At 45.7% G+C, this 22,650-nt stretch overlaps 1 protein-coding gene across 1 annotated transcript; it reads right to left on the reverse strand.

Annotated features, from left to right (window-relative positions):
- Nucleotides 1-3,578: 3,578 nt before the first annotated feature.
- On the reverse strand, nt 3,579-22,374 carry LOC137518087 (thiosulfate sulfurtransferase-like). The gene is made up of 2 exons (XM_068235389.1): nt 21,809-22,374; nt 3,579-3,924 (listed from the first exon to the last, which is right to left on the reverse strand). Exons 1-2 carry the CDS (start codon nt 22,371-22,373, stop codon nt 3,638-3,640), a joined length of 852 nt encoding a protein of 283 aa, XP_068091490.1. The 5' UTR covers nt 22,374; the 3' UTR covers nt 3,579-3,637.
- Nucleotides 22,375-22,650: the final 276 nt, after the last annotated feature.

The following is a 22,650-nucleotide window of genomic DNA, read 5'->3' on the forward strand; positions in this document are numbered from 1 at the left end:
TACACCCATTCATTTCAGATCGCACGGTGTCTAAACTCACTTGCTTTACCCCAGAAAGACAGGAACAATCATCAGACCATGGTGTTGCTTTATTGGAGTCAATTGGTTGGTGTGTGTGCAATTCATCCAAAATCGTCTGCCACACACAAATCAGCGGATCCACAAAACATTCGTCACACTCATCAGAACCAATCAAAGCGTACACCAAGTCAACACAAGCATTAAGAGTCACCTCACTTTTTGCGATATAATAATCGCAAAAGGCCTTCCAATCAAACTCAAGCTCCTCAACCAAAGCCCCAATATCACATGAAGAAAATTGGGGATCAAACAAGCCTGTATCAAGGTAAGACTCATATGGATTGGGATCAGGAATATGTATAGATTTTCTTACACCTTTAATATGCCAAATAATTTTGCCTATCATAGGTTCCACATATGCTTTAGCCTGGGGCAACAAACCCTGAGACTGAGAAGTCTCTCTGAATTCATCACACCCAAAGGTTTTACACATTTCAGACTTGACAGAAATAATTTCCTTATTTGTAGTTGCTATGGGCAATGGATTTTTTGGCTGAAAAGCCGAATCAGCAGACTGGCCTGCAAGCACCATCTCATTAGCATATGGTAAAGACTGAGAGGTGTTGCATAAACCAATCTGATCAGCATCTTGCACTGCAGGAAAAAACTCATAGAAATAGCATGGCATGGGAATTCCAAGCTTACGAGAGAACAAATGAGCAAGAAACCTGCGAGAGTTATGTCTCAGATTCTTGTGTCTGGCATACTCAGCAGCCCACACAAACAGATCTCCTTGGAAAAGATTGTAAGCAATCTGAACACTCCAAGTGGAAATGTTGGTGGCCTGAAATTCAGGATTTGCCAAGAATCTGGAACATTCTGATATGAAATCATCTCTGGTTTCAGAGTCCAGTATCTTAAACCTCTTAAAGATACAGGACCCATATTCGACAAAAACGTACAAATCCGAAATTCCCTCTACACTGGGAATTTCGGTTTGGCTGGTCATACTGTAACGATTGTGGAATTCTTTCCGTGGTCAGCGCACAGGATGCGCGCTGACACTGCGGAAATCCTCTACAAGCGTATAATTTGAGGGAACCCAGCAAAAGGTGCAATGCACCTGTAGAGGGGAATTCCTGCCGGCAGATGGAGCCGTGGAGTGCAGAGGAACCGATCCTCTGCACAGCCACAGATGCCAGATAGGAATTGTACGAGGGGAAGCAATGCAGGGCAAGATAGCCCTTAAAGAGAGAGAGCACAGCGACAGGGTGTATGTGTGTCCACCAATCTAGTCGCCATCCAGCGACGATGAACCCACAACCATGAAGATCAGGTGGGAAAGCAATCGCAAGAGATGGCGATTGCTAGCAGCGACACAAGACTGAATAAGCACAGAGAAGGAATGTATGTATGTTCACCAATCTAGTCGCCAACCAGCGACGGTGAACACACAACAGTGGAAACCAAGTGAGAACGCAAACGCAAGATATGCGATTGCCAATGAGAATGAGCACAGGGACAGAATGTATGTGTGTGCACCAATCTAGTCGTCAACCCGCGGTCTGACAAGATTAGCTGCATGCTTGTTTCTGGTGTTATTAAGACACTACTGCAACCAAATACTGTAGATCAGCAGAGCTGCCAGGAAATTGATATTGTTTAAAAGGAAATAAATAATTTGAAACAGTCTGCTTTCATAAAAAGAAAAATGGGCATTACAAAACCGTATACTTTCCAGCATAGTTCACAAACTGCAAATAGCTTAGAGGGAATGTATATATTTTAATCTTAAAAAAAAACTATTTTATCATCTTATTCAGTATTGTGTGTGTATATATACATATATATATATATATATATATATATATATATATATATATATATATATATATATATATATATATATATATGCAATCTTGTATATTAATATTTCACATTATTTACTTTGAACCAGCAGAGCTCATTGCAAAAAGTAAAAGATTTTCCACCAAAATCACAGCTGTAGTTCTAAGAAAAATGTTCGTTATTTTTTAGCGTTGAAAATAATAAACAAAGTGCACACAAGAAGCTGACATAATAATATTTCCTATTTCCCCTTCCTGAAGAGAAGATAAATTGGAGAGTTTTTGAACTGAACTCACATTTTTATGGTGGGTTGTTCACTGGTTAGAGCTGCAGATTTTTTTTATTATTATTTTTCCTATACAGGTGAAAAGTTATGTTTTACATTTGCTTTTTTTCATGAAAATATTAAAGAATACCTGTAGGGAAAAAAGTGACCCAATGGGTTGTCACCAGAATAGAGAGAAGCCTCTGGTCTGGATAATCCAGAGGCTTCCCCCGACCCACCCACCGGGCCGTTCCAGCGATGCACCCGCCAAAACATTATCAACAAGACCTTGTTGATATCTCGCGCCTTCGCAATAGCATGGCCCTGATCGTTCTCTGCTTTTTATGCTAAAGCCTGAGCAGGTCCATGCTACTGCGTAGGTGAAGTGCGCCCGCAAGCCTCGAGGGTTGCAGATTCAAAGGCATCATCTCTCACACCTCATAAGCATCACAGGCAGGGGTGTAACTACAGGGGAGCGGCCCAGATCTCTGATAGGGCCCTGACTACTACCGTGTTTCCCCAAAAGTATGACATCCCCTGAAAGTAAGCCCTAGTATATATTTCGAGCTTGCTCAAAATATAACCCTCCCCTAAAATAAGGCCTAGTGGCAGTCCCGTTTCCCAGCCCCCCCCCCCCCCCCTTCCCCACCGCCGCATTACCTCCTGCCGGCCCCCTCCTCCAGAAAGACTGATCCCCTACTCTGCAGCTCCTCTGCCCGTCGGCATAATTCAAACCGCAGATTAGCGGTGAACTGTAATGAAGGCCGCTAGATTATCACTATAACTGCGCCATATCACTGTAACAGCGCCTCCGTATACTTCCTATTACACTCCTATGTCACTTCCTGTATATGTTGGTGAGGGGGAAGGGAGGGGGGAGACTGGCTATGCGCGAGGGGAATCTGCCTACTGGTATATATGAGGGGGGAGGGTAGAGGGGGGGTCTGGCTGTACACAAGGGGGAGGAATTTGGCTATACATTAGTGGGGTATGGCTATACACAAGGGGGATCTCACTACCCCCTCATAATATAAGACCTCCCTGAAAATAAGACCTAGCACATTTTTTTTATGGAGAAATTAATATAAGTGTCTTATTTTCGGGGAAACATGGTAACCGTCCCTTTCTCCCCTAAAGGCGTCCATCCTTTAGAACAGGAGTTTTTGTGGCTATACTTGTTGTGGGTGTGAAGATTAGGATGGTCACACTTGTTGTATGACTCTTGCAAGATGGGCCCCCAGGGTGTGAAGGTCACCAGGGGTAGGCAAGGGAAAGGATATGAACATTGGGGGCCCCCATCAAAGTTTTCCGGGGAGGGAATGATTTGTAGTTATGCCCCTGATAACAGGCACACTTCAGCAGTAAAGTCAGCCTCTTAGTCCACAAAGCTAGATGAAGAAATTTTCAATCCTCCCCACCACCACCACCACCACCACCACCAATGTTCAGTTCTTGTGGTCATGGCCTTCATATCGCCTTCAGTCCAGAAAGTTTACTTTGTGCTCAATTTTTCCTCTCAAACACTTTGTGTTCAGCTTTAGCCCGATGGAACCACTCATACCAGGATCCATCATAGACAGCCGTGTCCTCTTTGCCCAGTATAAAGGACGCCAGGGCCAAGTGACAGGCGGTGACCCCACGGCGACAGGTGGCTATCATTGGCTTCTTCAGATCAATTCCCTTCTCTTCAAACAGACTTCGGATCTCATGCGCTGGTCTCTCGAAGCCCTCGTTGGTCAAGAAGCTGGAGAAGGGAAGATTCACCGAGCCGGGAATATGTCCAGGTTCAACTAATGGAAAACAGAAAACACAGATTACTGATAATGCAGGAATGGAGAAGACAATGGAGAGGGCATGACTTCAAACGTACTTCATAGCTTCTGTCCTGTTTATGACCTTCCTGGTTCTGACCTTCTGATATCTTAATCACCATGACCTCTTTCAGATATGGCTTTCATAAGTCTCTAAAGCCTCGTACACACATCCAACATAATGCACAACCAACCGCACGACATGACCAACTGCATGACAAGTTGTTTACACTACAAGTATGTACACACACGCTAACCAACTAAACGACCAACTCACTTAAATTCTGCACATGCAAGTGAAATGACAAACTACACAACATGTCCACATTCAAAGACAACAAAGTTGTTCAAACAGGTTGTACACGTGTGGCCAACCTGCACAATAGTTGTGTAGGATGATCCGCCCGGATAAATCTGGCAAACCACCTTTTATCAGTTGGTCATCTTGTTGTTTGTCAGTCGCACACACGCCCAACTATTGTCCAACAGACCAAGTTTAGATGAAAGTTGGGCAGATTGTTTGGATGTAAGTACGCGATTAAAGGCTTCTCCATCTTTCTGTAACTCACCCTCTCACCCTAGTAGACGTGAATCTACCTTTAACACAAGCATTCATCTTTAGGCAGTGTGGATATTGGAAGAGAGTTTTATAAGTGACGAAGAAAATCAGCAGACTTGCAACAGGGGGGTGGTTAGGTTTAGGCGTCGACAGAGGGAGGGTTCAAGTGAGAATAGGGTAAAGTAATAGTAAAATACCCCCGGTGTTGCCTAAAACTAACCGCCTCCCGAGTGGTGGCTAGCCCTAACAACTCCCTCTGGTGGTGCCTAACTCTAACCACTCCCTCTGGTGGTGCCTAACTCTAACTACTCCCTCTGGTGGTGCCTAACCACTCCCTCTGCAGAAACACCGTTTTACACATAGAAACAATAATATCTTTGATAACATTAAATCTGTACATACAAACTAAATAATATGATAAAAACTATAACGTTGCAAGCTTTTAAAATGATAACGCACTTCAAAAACTTTAACGTTCTAATGTTGTTACGATATTTATTGCGGCGCCCTTTTTTCTGCTTTTTTTGCCGTATTAACGATAAATACATTAGAGTCTATGACGGCGCCCTTTTCGTCCACTCTCAGCTGGCGCCCTTTTTTCCTGAAACCGTAAAATATAATTAACTGGTCATGTATACTACTATCATATTACGCATTGCCCAATAGTAAAATATCTGTAATTTTACAATATGACAGGGAAAGAGAGAATGTTAGTATATGGGATAAATGACAGGGAAGCATATTGGTGCAATAAGTGATCAAGGGAAGGTTATTATAGGGGAGGGGTAGGTGTTATTGAATGCGGGTATAATGGATAGTTGATGATAGGGATGGTTAGTGTAAGGGATTGGTGATGGAGAAGGTTAATGTTAGGGTTGGGGGGGGGGGGTGTAGGGGTAGGTGAAGGGAAAGCTAGTGTTAGGGATAGGTGAGATGAAAGTAAGTGTTAGGGGTAGGTGGGTGGCAGTATTAGGGATGGTGAAGGCTAGTACTGGGGATAGGGGACTGTGACAGACAGAGCCGGGACAAGGTCCTCCAGCACCAAAGGCTGAGACACCAAAGTGTGCCCCTCCATCCCTCCCACCCCAGCAGTCACACACTGATTGCTATTAGAGGTTCCCCAGGGCATCCAACCCCCCCAATCTCTAGTTATCTGGCTTGCAGTCACTGCCACGTATCCCCTTTTCTTATTTCTCTCACTTCAAACACAACTGGTGAATGATAGCTGAGTGAGTTGTGCGCCCCCTCCTACACTGCGCCCTGAGGCTGAAGCCTCTCTCGCCTCTGCCTCGGCCCTGGCGACAGAGATCGTTGATAGAGAGGTTAGCATTAGGAATAGGGGTGGCAGAGGGTTAATGCTGGCTGGTGGGCGGAGGGATAGTGGTGGGGACAGTTGGGGTTTAGGGTTAGTGATGGGAACACTCAGGAACTTAAACAAGGAGCCTTCCAAACAATCCAACGCAACAGCTAACCAGAGTTATCCCCTCATGCCTTTGTGCCATATCCTGTCCTGGTTTTGCATATGTGCTATTTCTATTCTTTCAGATTTTTAGCTATTGCAACTGCCGCTTTTTTATGGTTGGAATTCATCCAAAGACAAATGTTTCCAAACCTCTGCTATTTGCCACCAGGCTGTCACAATCCATTTATTGTTCAGAAAGTCTGTACAGTGAACAAAGGTGAACGAAGGCCAAACTATCATCCTAAACAAGCCGCTGTTGACTGAGGCTTCAACACACAACAGATGATAAAACACAACTGAATCAGGAGGCCTTGTTCACAGCAAGCAATGACTTCCTACGTAATGTACACTGTTTAAGGAAAAACATGGGGTGGATGTGGTGGGAGCTGTTACTGGAAGTCTAGAAGAATGACAGGAGGTATGGTTTCGGTAATTGTGATTGGAGGTATGGTGGGAAGTGGTGTGACTGGATGTTTTGGAGGGGCGTGGAGGCTGGAGGTCTGAAAGAGGAATGATTGGATGTTTAGGAGGGGCGTGTTTGGAGGTGTGGTGGGAGTGCCATTGGAGGTTTGAAAAAGGTGTATGGATGTTTGGGAGGGGCGTGGTTGGAGGTGTGGTGGGGTATGACTGGAGTTCTAAAAGAGGTGTAACTGGGTGCTTGGGAGGGGTGTGGTTGTATGTGTGACTAGAGGTCTGAAAGAGGAGTGACTGGATATTTGGGAGAGGCATAGTTGAAGGTATGGTGGGAGCATGACTGGAGGTCTAAAAGAGGTGTGAGTGGATGTTTGGGAGGGGTGAGGATGGAGGTGTGACTGGAGGTCTGAAAAGGGTGTGACTGGATGTTTGGGAGCAGTGCCGTAGGAGGTGTGACAAGAGGTCTGAAAGAGATGTGACCGGATGTTTGGGAAGGGTGTGGTTAGAGGTGTGGTGGGATGTGGCTAAAGGTCTGAAACAGGTGGGATTGGATGTTTGGGAGGAGTGTGTGGTTAGAGGTGTGGTGGGGGTGTGACTTGAGATCTGAAAGAGGTGGGACTGGTTGTATGAAAGAGGCGCGATTGGAGGTGTGTTAGGGGTGTGTGGAACGATTGGAGGTGTGTTGGGAGTGTGTGACTGGAGGTCTGAAAGATGTGAGGGGTGTTTGTAGGAGGCATGGTTGGAGGTGTGGTCGGGTTGTGAATGGAGTTCTGCACATTTGATGGAAGAACCCAATAAATTTGAATCCCATTACATACCACTGACAGGCAGCTCCCATAATAAAAAATGCAGACATCACTTGTTTCATTTTAATATGTGTAGCCATACTGTGCACCCATTTGTGTTGTCATAATGCTCCTCATAATAACAAGTGCTTCCTCCACATCCCTAAATAAATAACAAGTACTGCCTTCCTGCTCTCCCTATACAAGTGCTGCCTGTATTGTCCTCCATTTGTAACAGCAAGCATATACAACATATACAGCAAGTGTTGCTTCCAATTTACCTTGGCCATGTAAAGGTCTTGCAACTTGTTTTTGTAACGATCAGTGTAACACAGAGAGGATCTGATTATCGGTGATCTGCAGTATCACCGAGAATGCAGATATATACCAGATTATCAATGATCTGCAGTATCACCGATAATCAGATATATCTACTAACCTCTGGACACCTAAGACAAGAGTGTTTTGGTGCAACAGTAATACTTTGCTTTGAGTAGCACACCCTGAAGGCAGGTGCAAGAGCAGTTAGGAATCCTGCTTGGCAACTGGTTCCTTCCGTACACTGAACTCTCCCGGGGGAGGACTCAGACAGAGAGAGGGAAGGACAGAACGTGAGTGACACCAAGGGGAGTGTCACTGACAGGTCAGTGAACTATCTCCTAACAGGAGAGATAGTTCTCAAGGTCGGACAAGCCAGGTCGTTAACACACGGACAGATAAAGTACCAAGACAGTAGGCAGATACAGAATCCAGGGACTAGCCGAATTTTGGCAACAGAGAATCAGAAAGACAAAAGGTACAAAATCAGAGATCAGGAGAATGGTCAGGAAATGCAGGAAGTCATAACAGATAATCAACAATGCCTAGACTTGAGTGTGAGCTCCAAGATTCTCACAATCCAGGGACTAGACTAGGTAATAAGAATAATACAGATGGTACAGAATTCCTAGACTAAGGTGTGAGATCCCTGGCCATCAACACCTTTGGAAACTGAACTTAAATAACAATACAGATAATAACAGTATTACTAGACTAAGGTGTGAGATTCTTGGCCATCAACACCTTTGGAAACTGGTCTAATAACACAGATACAGACAAGGTCTGAGTGCTACCACGTAGTGATCGCAACGGCAGAAAACCAGCAAATGCCCAGCCACCAGTATATATAGTTCAGTGCTCTCCAGCGCCTCCCCCAAGTGCTGGACCAATGGAAACCGTTTCTGGCGTCAGCTGACCAGCCTGGTCAGCTGATCCCCCACTGACTGGCATAAAGCTCTTCCTCTCAGCGCGCGCGCGCGCGTCCACCTAAACCTATGTGGACTACAGCTCCCAGCCATACCAGACCCCTGCTGTGAAATGCCCGTTGTGCTGCACGCGGAATCCGCCGCCATGCCGCCAGCGCATGCGGCAGTTCCTCCGCGTTCGGGCAGACGCAAAGACGAGTGAACACACACATCAGTAGCCACGCTGGACGCGGAATCCGCCGCCTTGCCAGAAGTGCATGCGGCGGTGCTTCCGCGTTTTCTCACAGTTTTGTAATTAGTTTATATAGTGTATCCGAGATTAACTTTTACTCATTGCATAATTGTGTTCCTTTCCTATTGTTTATTGGGCATTCCTCAAGCCAAATACTTTTTTAGTTTTGTTTTAATACTCTAATTCCCTATAAACTAAACAAGCCTTGCCCACAGCTTTTTAGAGAGCCTTGGAATTTTCAGACAGTAGCAAGGGCTCATGGGAGCTCAGTCTGGACAGGAAGAGGGGGAGGTGTCCAGAGATTTCAGAGGCAGAGGGGAGGAGGAGGGGGGGGGGGATTAGGTTTTTTACACAGGCTGAGTGCTGAAGATGCAGATAAGCTTGTCTGTGTGTAATTTTTACAAAGCAACATGGCTGCTGTCATTGTATCACAGGAAGAAATAATCATATTCTATTGAAGCTGTTTGCAGCTAGATTTGCTGTGTAAACTATCTAAATTTTAGATAAGATATATAGACAAGTTACTTGTTATAGTTTTTCATCTCGTGTCCACTTTAAGGTCCTTTGTCTTGAATTGTTTTCTACTATTCTTTTAACAGAGGAGGAGACATGTGGGACAGAGGAGGAGACATGGGGGGACAGGGGAGGAGACATGTGGGACAGAGGAGCAGACATGGGGGGACAGAGGAGGAGACATGGGGGGACAGAGGAGGAGATATGGGGGACAGAGGAGGAGACATGTGGGTCAGAGGAGGAGACATGGGGGACACAGGAAGTACAAGGGGGGCACGAATCGATAATTGGGGGAGAACATCTACAAGACCTGGACCTGAAGTGCACCAGATTTAGTACAGGTAGTCCTCGGTTAACGAATGAGATAGGGACCCTAGGTTAGTTCTTAACCTGAATCTGTTCTTAAGTCGGAACATTGTGCCATCTCTGTCCCCTGTACCTCCTCTGTGCCCCCTGTGCTGCCAGTGTCTCCCTCTGTGTCACCTCTGCCCTCTGTAGCTGCTTATACAAGTTTAAAATCCATTTTTTCTTTGAATTCTTTAAAATCGATTTTCTCAAAAACTCAAAAAAGTCCAATTTGAAAAAAAAAATTGTTTTTACTTGTTCCCATGGAAACACAGAATCCATGCCGTTCGTATCGGCGGGTCATTCGGAAGTCGGGCGTTCATAAGTTGGGGACTACCTGTTTATATCTTTTTTTTACTTGGTTTTTGCCCTCTAAACCTACATGTGTCTTATATGCCGAAAAAAAATGAAGCTAGGCAGCATATCCCATAGATAAATACTATCATAAATAGGCAGTGTGTCCCTCAAAACATCATTATGCCTTTGTCTCCTTTAAAACATAAAAAGTGTGCCCTAAAAACATAAATAGACAGACAGTGTACCTCCAAAACACAGTTTAATAGTGTTCTCCACAAAATATGATCAGATTTATTAATGAACAATTTGTGCTTCAATAAATACTTTTTTTGTTGTTGGAAAAAACGGTGTGTCCCAAAACCAATAATCAGGCAGTGTGCACCCCAATATATAAACAGGCAGGTTGTCCCTTTAAGGATAATTAAGCACTCTGCCCCCAAAACATAAATGTGCCCCAAAACATTATTAGTCAATGTGTCCCAAAAATATAAATAGACACCGTGCCTCCAAAATATAATTAGGGAGTGTGGCCATCGCCTATAGTACTGCGCCCTAAAACTACGTTCTCTTCTTACTCGACTCTCCATTTATTTCATAATAATTTGGGTTCAGGCCTTTTTCCCATCCCAATTTTCATGTCAGTCTAATCACCTTTTCTTGGCTGCCACCCACTTCTACAAATCTTTCCTATCTATATACACTCTTTCTGTTAAGTCCCCGCTTTCTCCTGGCTGTAGCTATGGGCCCCGAACCTCCCCTTTCTAATCATTGTCTCATTTCTTCCCTTCAATGGCTACCACCAGCTGTCGGCCTGGGCCTAAAACCTGCCCTTCTTACTCTGTCCACCCTTCTCTCTTCTCCTCCTATCTGTGACCCTAACCTCCAATTTTTCCCCGTTCTTTTCACTCCACCCCTTCTTGCCCTCATCTTCTTGCTCGTACGGCTCTGGGCTCTAAACCTGCCCTCTCTCGCCTTGCCCCTTTTTTCCATACCTTCTCCTGGTTTTGGTTCTGGGCCCTGGTACCTTTGCTGTGATCGAGCATCCACCAGTTGGAACTTTTTGCTGCTCAGGTTCTCCTGAACCTCTGCAAAGGTTTTCAGTAGAGGACAGTTCAGAGTGACGTTGAACTTTTCTGGGCTCACGGGTGCGATTTCTGATGTTACGGGGAGATTGCTCTTCACCCAGTTGAGCATACCACCTTCCAATACAGAAACATTGTTGTGGCCAAAAACACAGAACATCCATCAGTCCCGGGGACTGTAGTACATGCCTGTGTTATCACAGTCATAGACCATCACATGGCTTTGGTTATTGATGCCAAGACTCCCGACGCATTCGGAAAACTGAGACTGGCTTGGCAGCATCATCTCATACTGTGATGCTTTATCTTTACATTCCTCCAGGTCAAAGAAGGAAGCCCCTGGGATGTGTTTATCTGAGAACTCCTTCTTGGCATCCTTCCCACCAGGGGCGTACCAGGAGCAGTCCAGCACCCGCAATGATGGGGCCTTCTTGAATTTCAGAGCTTCTGATAGCCATCTGTAAGAAACATGGAGGAAGCAGCTGCGGGTAGTCTGGCGTCCTCCGCAGCTGCCTCCATCTCTCTGCCTAGTGTGTCACCCGTGCCTCCGGCGTCTAGCGCGCCGAGGACGGGGTTGTCAGCCGCACATAGGGCTGCATTGTTGCGTGCGCGCGCACAGACAGGACCTTTATGCGGGGAGGAGGCGCGTCAGCTGACCAGATGGTCGGCTGACGTCAGAGGAGACGTTCGCCGCTCCTCATTGACTCAGAGGAGTGGGCGTGCCAATTGGGTCTCGTCTGCTTCTTAAGCCTCTTGGCTTCACTCGCAAACTGTCTGCTGTTGTGAATACTACGTGTTAGCGCTCAGACCTTAGATAGATCCGGTGTGCTTTGATCCGGGAGGAAACCGGGGATTTCACACTAGATAGGAATACTATTGTTTGCATTGCTCTTCATTGATATCTGTGTATGACTCTGACTTGCTTCTGACCTCTCTCTCGTTTACTGTCTCTGTACTTCTGCCCATCTGATCCTGTTGCCAACTTTGCCTGTATAACCACCTTCCTATTGCTTTCTGATTCTGTACCATTACTACCTGTCTGTTTGCCGACCTTGCCTGTCTGACCTCGCCTCCCCACCAGAGAGCCCTGACCTCTGGTGAGGGCTTCTGTACTGATAGACCCACCAGCTCCTCTGGACTGGTGAGGCCCTCTGTGCTGATAGTACCCACCAGCTCCTCTGGTGAGGGCTTCTGTACTTTCTGTGTGTAGTTACACCATCTGTATTTGTTGTCACGGCAGCTTTTGATATACCAGCATTATAGGTGATTCTGCAGATCACCTTATAATCAGAATTCTGCCTCTTGCTGACACAGATCGTTACACCATCCTGCCGAGACCAGAGCCTGGTTTGCCATGACTTTAGCAGAGGTCCAGGTAGAGGAGACTGTGAGTTTATTATAAGGAGGAGAGGAGGTTCCCAGGGCCTGTTGTTAATAATTTCCTTGTCTCATCTTAGTTGTCTTGAGGGTGATGGTGATAAAATTGCCACCTTTGTGTTTTTAGGGATTATCAGTAAACATAATTTTTAACTCATCAGTTGGTCACTGGGGACAATGTGCTACAAGCTGATCAATGACACAAGTCATGATGACTGTGGAATCCTTGTCTCCCGTCCGACTCCTCTTCTGTTTCTTCATCTTCTCCATCCAGTTTATGTTTTTGTTTTTTCTTCTTCTGCCACCTTTTTGGTGATGTGTTCCAGTGATGCATGGCATCAATTTTGCAGCAAAATTCGCAATTATGAAGCAAAATCCAAACCTGACATTTCAATCTATTGCAAAATTAATTTTGAACTTAATCGTAAATAGAATGTGTGATTACGCATTTACATAATTTTACACATTCTTTCAACTCCTTTTCTGTTTTCAATACAATACAATACAATAACATTTCTATAGCGCTTTTCTCCCGTAGAACTCAAAGCGCTTAGGCTCCCTTAGATTCAGTAGTTGGTAGTAGGATGAAGTGTTCACACAATAAAAGTGATATTTCTGCAAATGCCAAACTGAACAGATGGGTTTTCAGTCTGGATTTAAACATGTCCAGGGATGAAGCTGTCCTGATCTGCTGAGGTAAGGAGTTCCAATACGTAGGAGCAGCACGATAAAAGGCTCTGTGACCAAATGTTTCCAAGTGGACTCTGGGTATGACTAGATTATTGAAACCTGTGGATCTGAGAATGCGGGGATTGCTACGCAGCTGCAACATATCTTTCATGTATCCAGGGCCCAGATTATTTAGTGATTAAAATGTCAGTAGGCCGATCTTGAACAGGACCCTCCATTCTATACGTAGTCAGTGAAGGAAGTGCAGGACTGGCGTTATGTTGCAGTGACGGGGTTGGTTGGTTGGTTAACAGTCTGCCAGCAGTATTCTGTATCAGCTGTAGGCGGTACAAGACCTTTTTTGGAAGGCCAGTGTAGAGAGCATTGCAGTAATCCAGTCGGGAGGTAATGAAGGCATGAACTAAGGTTGGGAGATCTTCTGTGGGGGATGAGGTGCTTGATTTTTGCGATGTTCTTAAAGGGAACCTTAACTGGCGGGGAAAAAATAATTCACTTACCTGGGGGCTTTCCCAAGCCTCCTGCAGCCGTCCTGTGCCCGCGCCGCTCCTTCGGTGCCCTCCGGTCTCCCTCCGCCGCTAAGTTTCGTTTTCGGGCGACTGCCAGTCGTCCTCGGGCAAAGCGTCATCTTCTTCCGGATTCCCCGTCGTAAAGAGCCGTAAAGCGCGTCCGCATGAAGCGTTTGGCGTCATGCGGACGCGCTTTACGGCTCTTTACGACGGGGAATGCGGAAGAAGATGACGCTTTGCCCGAGGACGACTGGCAGTCGTCCGAAAACGAAACTTAGCGGCGGAGGGAGACCGGAGGGCACCGAAGGATCGGCGCGGGCACAGGACGGCTGCAGGAGGCTTGGGAAAGCCCCCAGGTAAGTGAATTATTTTTTCCCCGCCAGTTAAGGTTCCCTTTAAGGTGAAAATAGGATGATTTCACCACAGCAGAGATGTGAGTTCTGAAGTTTAAATCCCCATCAATTAGAACTCCCAGGCTACGCAATCAAAGCTGTGTAGATCCGTGCCTCCTATTCCCAGTGGTGAAGACTGCAATTTTTGTTGTCATGCGCTGCCCTCCGATCAGAAGGACTTGTTTTGTCTGTTCTTTCTTTTTCTTCTCCATCCAGTTTATGTTTTTGTTTTTGTTTTTCTTCTGCCACCTTCTTAGTGAGGAGTTCAAGTGATGCATAGTATTAATTTCACAGCGAAATATGACATTATGATGCAGAATCGAAATGTGACATTTTAATCTATTGCAAAATAATTTTTCCACGTAATCATCACAATTAGAATGTGTTATTACTCATTGACTCAAAATTTCATCATTCTTCTATTTGAAAATGCCCACTGACTGCCATAAAGTGGAAATGAATTTTTCGCATGCATGCCCATACATTTTCGCACATATGCCATACTCATTTATGCGAAAATATGTTTAAAACACTTTGTTGAATTCAGTGAACTTCGTGCATGCAATCAAGATCGTAATTGTGAAAATGACGAGAAATTTGACGAAAGCGAAATTATCCATTACCTTCTACTCTATTCCTCTTTCCTTCCTCTGTATATCTGTATTATTATATCTTTGTTTCCTGGATGGAGCTGTCTTATTGAAGGTACATTCTGTTGGTAGTAACAACAGGATTTGTTCCTAAACTCCAGTATAGTTAACAACCACAAGATGTCACTGTCTGTAAAATGTGATGATGATCTCTGTGGCATTGTTATTACCCGTATTCATTCTGTGTTCCTCTCTGTTCTAAGTAAGGCTGCATTTCCTGGTGGTTGTGTATGATTTATCTGTGCATGATTTTCTTCAGTAAACAGTTCTAACTGGGTGCCTATCTGCGTGTACAGAACACAAAGCTTTATCACATTCTTTATCAAGTCTGTATCATTTTTCTTATGTTAACACTATGACCACATAGGTGATTGGGATTTTTCTGCTTACTGCCTTTTCTGCCATCCTCTTACGATCCTCCGTTCCCCGCCGCCGCTCCCGGTCTAATCTTGCGTCTAGACTGCGGCTGCGCGGTAAGCTCCCGATGACGGGCACGGGAGCGAGCACTATTCGTCTACGTCTAGTTAGACCAATATTGGACTGGGACTGGCAGTGGGGAACCAAGGATCATAGGAGGACGGCGTGGGACATGACAGCTGCAGGGGGGCGATAGAAGCTCCAGGTAAGTGTCTGTTTTTGTTTTTTGAGCCCCTCCATAGCATCCCTTTAAAAAACCACTATTGTGGAAAATTGTAACATTTAAAATGCATGCGTATGATCCGTATAAAATGTATACTTGTTCCCAAGTAAAATGCCTTATAAATTGCTTTTCTCCTATGTTGCTGTCACTTACAGTAGGCTGTAAAAATCTGACAGTTCTGGCAGGTTTTGGACTTGTCCATTATTTCATGGGGGACTCTCAGGTTTTTCTTTATATTCAAAAGCATTTACTGAATGGCAGTTGCCTGGTTGAACAGCCAAAAAAGCGGGCAAGCAAGTTGGGAAGCTGGCCGGCATCCTTACATAGGTCCTTGTCCAAAACCTGTCAGATCTATCAGAAATGTACTGCCTACTGTAAGTGACAGCAATATAGGAGAAAAGTACGTGATTTATAGAGAAATGTACTTAAAAATAGGTATTTTAAATGTTACCATTTTTGGGGATAGTGGCTTTAAGAAGACTGCTCTTCCATGTGTACCTTCCACATACTGCAGTCATTGTCTTTCATGTATGAATCACTTAAAGAGACACTGAAGCGGAAAAAAATGATGATATTATGATTTGTATGTGTAGCACAGCTAAGAAATAAAACATTAAGATCAGATACATCAGTGTAATTGTTTCCAGTACAGGAAGAGTTGAGAAACTCCAGTTGTTATCTCTATGCAAACAAGCCATTAAGCTCTCCGACTAAGTTAGTCATGGAGAGGGCTGTAATCTGACTTTTATTATCTCAACTGTTCCTGAACTATTTACTTTTCCTCTGCTAGAGGAGAGGTCATTACTTCACATACTGCTCTGAAAGACTCATTTTGAATGCTGAGTGTTGTGTAATGTGCACATATTATAGAATGATGCAATGTTAGAAAAAACACTATATACCTAAAAATAAAAGTATGAGAATATTTTCTTTGCTGCTAATCTTCTAGTAATTATTCATAGTACACAACCAATTCACTATATCATATTTTTTTTTTCGCTTCAGTGTCTCTTTAAGTACCAGCTGCCCACTAACATGTGCTACAGTATGCTCTATCTGCAACCTTCCTTTCCATGATCAGCCGCCCACCTGGACAGCAGCCACCCTAGACCCAAACCTGTGTGTCCTTCCCAGAAATCCACCCCCCTGTGTAAAACATCATAATTTTTGCAGCATGACCCCCAAAACAACGTAACTAGTCAGCATGCCCACTCCCCAAAGGATAACGGATCCATGCTGCCATTTTGCAGCATACGTTTCTACTCCGTTTGCGTTTTTAAAAATGTGCCCCCAGCCCTGGCCGTGGGTGGGGGGCTCCCGTGCTGGAGGGGGTAGCAACCAGGAAGGGGGTCAGCGGGCACAGCAGCGGGGAGGGCTAGGTTGGACCCCTTCCAGCTATTTGCGCTAATGTAATCAGCTAATGTAATCAGCAGCGAGCGGGGAAGCAATTACCTTCCTTCCTTGCGTTCCACTGCTTGCCGTGTGACTTTCTGCAATGCCGCCCTCTGTAGTTCAGTGGGCGGCATTGCAGGAAGTCATGCAGCGAGGAGGAAGGAAGTAGGTAATTGCTTCCCCACTCGCTGCTGATTACATTAGCTGATTGCATTAGCACAAATAGCTGGAGGGGGAGCAGGGACAGGGGACCCAGGTGAGGGGGGGGGGGTCCTACCCCCTCCCCGCTGCTGTGCCCGCTGATCCCCTTCCTGCCTGCTACCTGGGGGCAATTATACTACCTATGGGGAGGGGATAAGAGGTCCGCAAAGATGACGTTGAGGGGAGGAGCAGGCAGTAGGCAATCCAGTTCTCCCTCCGTTTTGTGTGCAAAGTAGCCTGTGTAGAGGGAGATTGGTTTTTGCATACCCCTCCGTGTATCTGCGGTCCATGAAAATGTTGCAAATCCGGACTCTCCGTTCAGTTTTTCAAACCGGATCCCATGGATCCATTTTTTGACCACTTAAGGACCGGGCTTGTTTCTTCACATCTGTGCTGCGTGGGCTCTCCAGCCCACAGCACAGATCGTGTGGCAGCCAGGGACGACTAGACTTCCCCCCTTTTTTCCCCACTAGGGGGATGTCCTGCCGAGGGGGGGGTCTGATCACCGCCGGCTATTTGTGGTTAGCGGGGGGGTTGGGGGCTTTTCAAAGCCCCCCTCCGCAGCGATTCCCAGCCTCGCTCCCTTTCCCTCCTTTCCCTGGGCGGCACAGGACGGCGATGCGTCCTGCGCCGCCTCTGATAGGCTTCAGCCTATCAGATGCCGGCGATCCCCGGCCAATCAGAGGCCGGGGATCGCTGATCTCCTTTACGGTGCTGCTGCGCTGCTGCGCCGTATGATGTAAGCAGTGGGGATTTCTTCCCCGCGTGTTTACATTTAGCCTGCAAGCCGCGATCGGAGGCTCGCAGGCTGTTCACGGAGAAACCTTCCGTGAACTGACATGGAAAGGCCGCTCGAACGAGTGGCCGTTTCCATGGGAAACCACTTACGACCTGCCACCGCCTATCGGCGTTAGGCGATTGTTATGTGTGAAGATGGCCGCTATTTTAAACATTGGTATCCGTGGCTCCAGATTTAGTGTGAACCTAGGCTTACAGGACAAGAGAAGTGCCACTGTGCATCTCCCATACATACAGAATAAGAGCAGATACTGAGAATTATACCTGGCATACAGGACAAGAGAAGTCATACTGTGCAGCCTCCATACATACAGAATAAGAGCAGATACTGAAAACTACACCCGGCACACAGGGCGAGACGTGCTACTGTGCAGCCTCCATACATAGAGATTAAGAGCAGATACTGAGAATTACACCCGGCATACAGGAAGAGAATTGCTACTGTGCAGCCTCCATACATACAGGATAAGAAGATACTGAGAATTACACCTGGCATACAGGACAAGAGAAGTGCTATTGTGCAGCCTCCATACATACAGAATAAGAGCAGGTACTGAGAATTACACCCGGCATACAGAACAAGAGAAGCACTACTGTGCAGCCTCCATACCTACAGAATAAGAGCAGATACTGAGAATTACACCTGATGTACAGGACAAGAGAAGTGCTATTGTGCAGCCTCCATATATACAGAATAAGTAGATACTGAGAATTACACCCGTCACCCGGCATACAGGACTAGAGAAACATGCAAAAGGTCTTCTCCTGGTTGGCTTTGAGATACAGACAACTCACACACCTACCCTTTTCTCACTAGTACTAAGTGTAACTGGTAATTTTGCTCACATGAATCTTCTTACACAATGTTTTGTTATTATAATCGTAATTATGATTTTGAGGATAACCTTAAATTTGCATAATTTTTGCAAGTTGTGCTGTGCAAATTTACGTTCAATTAATCCACTTATGAATGAGAATGAGGAAAAAAAACATTTTGCACAAATACACTGAAGTCTACGGGCAGGAAAAAGTTACATTTTTGTGAAATTACAAGTAATTGCGAAATTAGGCTTCAAAATAATGATTATGTGCAAAATGATTTTCAGAAGTTTGTAACTTGGCATTATGCTGGGTACACATAATGCAATTTTCCATCCAATTGACAGGATCTGACAATAATTTCCTAAATGTCCGATCTGCTCCTGATCGACAACGAAATCAATCAGGAGCAGTATGGATACAGATAATAATGAGGACAGCTGACATTGTGGTAATAAAGGGGAAAGTGAAGCATTCGCACAGCATGGCACAGGGCTGTGCTCATACCTGACTCCCCAGAGCCGCTCCATGCTCTGTACACACACTGCTGCTCCATGCTCTTTACACACGCTGCTGCTCCATGTTCTGTACACACACTGCTGCCTCGTGCTCTGTACACACACTGCTGCTCCATGCTCTGTACACACGCTGCTGCTCCATGCTCTGTACACACGCTGCTGCTCCATGCTCTGCACACACACTGCTGCTCCATGCTCTGTACACGTGCTGCTGGTCCATGCTCTGTACACACACTGCTGCTCCATGCTCTGTACACACACTGCTGCTCCATGCTCTCTACACACGCTGCTGCTCCATGCTCTGTACACACGCTGCTGCTCCATGCTCTGTAATCAGTCCAAGTGATAAAAAGAGTGGCACTCAATTACATGGGACAGGGGTGCCCAAGCCTCAACGGATCCTCACACCTTCAGATCCCGATCAAGTATTCACAGGGATGGAGGCTGGCACATCCAAGAATAAAAAGCATGTGTGCAGAGCATGGAGCAGCAGTGTGTATACAGAGCATGGAGCAGCAGTGTGTGTACAGAGCATGGAGCATTGTATTCACAGGGATGGAGGCTGGCACATCCAAGAATAAAAAGCTCTTTTATTGAAACATCAAGTTTAAAATCTGTGGTAATACAGCGACAGCCCGCTGTTTCAGGTCTCCAGCCTTTCTTCAAGCAGCTTGAAGAAAGGCTGGAGACCTGGAGACCTGAAACAGCGGGCTGTCGCTGTATTACCACAGATTTTAAACTTGATGTTTCAATAAAAGAGCTTTTTATTCTTGGATGTGCCAGCCTCCATCCCTGTGAATACAATGCTCCATGCTCTGTACACACACTGCTGCTCCATGCTCTGTATACACACTGCTGCTCCATGCTCTGCACACATGCTGCTGCTCCATGCTCTGTACACACGCTGCTGCTCCATGCTCTGTACACACACTGCTGCTCCATGCTCTGTACACACACTGCTGCTCCATGCTCTGCACACACGCTGTTGCTCCATGCTCTGTACACACACTGATGCTCCATGCTCTGTACACACGCTGCTGCTCCATGCTCCGTACACTAGTGATGATCGAACACCTAGATGTTCGGGTTCGGCTAGGTTTGGCTGACATCATCCAGCTTGCCTGCCCCCTCCTGCCACCAGGGGGCGCTGGTTTACCCGAGAGCCGGCCTGCCACCCCCCGGGAGGACCGGCGCCCCCTGGTGGCGGGAGGGGGCAGGCGAGCTGGATGACGTCAGCCGAACCTAGCCGAACCCGAACATCTAGGTGTTCGATCATCACTACTGTACACACGCTGCTGCTCCATTCTCTGTACACATGCAGCTGCTCCATGCTCTGCACACACACTGCTCAGTACACACGCTGCTGCTACATTCAAAGTCAACTGTAGCAGGGAAAGAGAGGGGGCGGGGCTGTGAGCTGCAGGATGCCTGCAGATATTCTGGTGTCTCAACTTGTGCCTGTTCCCAGACACTGCACGGAGGGGGATTTCGGGCAGCTGTAATCCCCCCCCCCCCCCCGCATTTTCCTATGCACTGGGGTAAGAATCTTTTGTCTCCACTCGCTCAGTAGTATTTCTTTCAGCTATAGTACTGAGCCCTAAACCTACCCTCTCTGTTCTGACTATGTCCTCCAATCATTTCATAATCATTGAATTCCATTCCAGGTCACTTTTCCATTCCACTATTTTTGTTTTATCTCTGCATTGTACTCACTTTCTCCTGGCTGCAACCCCGGACCCCAAACCATAACTCCCAACTTTTTGAGATAAGAAAGAGGGACGCTCTAAGAAACACTTCTAATCACACCCCTGCCACAGCCCTCGTCATGCATATCACAAAGATTTCATAAGCTAAAGAGGTTGTTTTACAATACAAGCAACACTGGTATTTTCTGTCATCATTTTTTTTTTATATTGACATTTGAAAACAAAATAAATATTTCCATTTAGAGGATAGGAATAAAGTTTAGAGTTCATTCATTTTTTTCAGTAGAAAAATAAATATATTTATTATTATTATTATTTAGATCTGTACATCAGTCCTGAAAGAGGGACAAATGAGGAGGAAAGAGGGACAGAGGGACTGGGTTCCCTATGAAAAAGGGACATTTGGGAGCTATGCCCAAACCTCCTGTCTATGCACTCTGTGTGACATTTCCCTACTGGCTGTGTACCTGGCTGTGTACCTCTCTATAACTGTCTCCTTCTTTACTCTTAAAGGGGCACTACAGCGAAAAACTGTAAAATTTTAAATATGTGCAAACATATAAAATTAAGAAGTACATTTCTTCCAGAGTTAAATGAGCCATAAATTACTTTTCTCCTATGTTGCTGTCACTCACAGTAGGCAGTAGAAATCTGACAGAAGTGACAGGTTTTGGACTAGTCCATTTCTTCATAGGGGATTCTCAGCAAGGCTTTTTATTCTTTATAAAGATATTCCCCAAAAAGGATTTAAACAATGATGCTGGTCAGCTTCCCTGCTCCCTACACAGTTTTTTGGTAGTTGGACAGAGCAACTGCCATTCACTAAGTGCTTTTGAAAATAAATATATCCCTGAGAATCCCCTATAAAGAGATAGTCTAGTCCAAAACCTGCCACTTCTGTCAGATTTCTACAACCTACTGTAAGTGACAGCAACATAGGAGAAAGGTAATTTATAGCTCATTTAACGCTGGGAAAAATGTACTTCTTATTTGTATGTTTGCACATATTTTATATTTTACAGTGTTTCGCTGTAGTGCCCCTTTAAGGTCCACCAGCTGTGGCCCGGAAACCTCCACTCTATCCAGTCTGTCCCCCTTCTCTCATCTTCTCCCACCTGTGGCCCAAACCCTAAACCTTCCGTCTTTTTTTACTCCATTTTCTCTGTCCTTCATAATCTCTCACCGCTGCCTCTGGGGCCCAACCCTATCCCATCATCTCCATTTCCCTACCTCCTCCTTACCTTCTCCTGGTTTTGGTTCTGGGCCGCGGAACCTTCCCTCTGATCGAGCATCCACCAGTTGGAACTTGTTATTGACCAAGTTCGCCTGAACCTCTTCAAAGGTTTTCAGCAATGGAGGATTCAGAGTGACGTTGAACTTTTCTCTCCTCACGTGCGCAATTTCCGATGTTACGGGCAGATTTTGCTTCACCCAGTTCACCAGACCACCATCCAGTATTGACACATTGTTGTGGCCAAAAACGCGAAACATCCACCAGACCCGGGGGCTGTAGAGCATGCCCTTGTTATCGCAGTCATAGACCACCACATGGCTTTGGTTATTAATGCCAAGGCTGCCAACGTATTCAGAAAACTGGGACTTGCTTGGCAGCATCATCTCATACGGTGATGCTTTATCTTTACACTCCTCCAAGTCGAAGAAGGAAGCTCCAGGGATGTGTCTTTCTGAAAACGTCTTCTTGGCATCCTTCCCACCAGTACTGTCCAGCACCCGCAGTGATGGTGTCTTCTTGGCTTTCAGAGCTCCAGAGAGCCATCCTGCTGAGACCAGAGCCCTGCTCCCCATAGCTGTGGCACAGGTGTCGGTAGAGGAGACTGTAAGTTTATTATAAGAAGGAGAGGAGGTTCCTGGGACTGGTCCAGACCTTGCTGTTAATAATTTCCTTGTCTCGTCTTGGCTGCCCTGAGGGTGATGTTGATAAAATTGCCACCTTTGTGTTGCCGTAGATTATCAGTAAATATAATTATTATCCCATCAGTCAGTCACAGGGGGCAATGTGCTACAAGCTGATCAATGACACAACTCATCATGACTAAGGAAGCCTTGTCTGCAGTCTTCTCTT

Source organism: Hyperolius riggenbachi, chromosome 5 (assembly GCF_040937935.1).
Source record: "Hyperolius riggenbachi isolate aHypRig1 chromosome 5, aHypRig1.pri, whole genome shotgun sequence".
Taxonomy (NCBI): Eukaryota; Metazoa; Chordata; class Amphibia; order Anura; family Hyperoliidae; genus Hyperolius; species Hyperolius riggenbachi.

Bases quoted from the DNA above. Each gene is read 5' to 3' on its own strand.
- LOC137518087 (XM_068235389.1), bottom strand. From the start codon at position 22,373: ATGGGGAGCAGGGCTCTGGTCTCAGCAGGATGGCTCTCTGGAGCTCTG. The intron at 3,925-21,808 runs GTAAGGAGGAGG...GTTTTCCATTAG, and splicing joins AGAACCAAAACCAGGAGAAG to TTGAACCTGGACATATTCCC.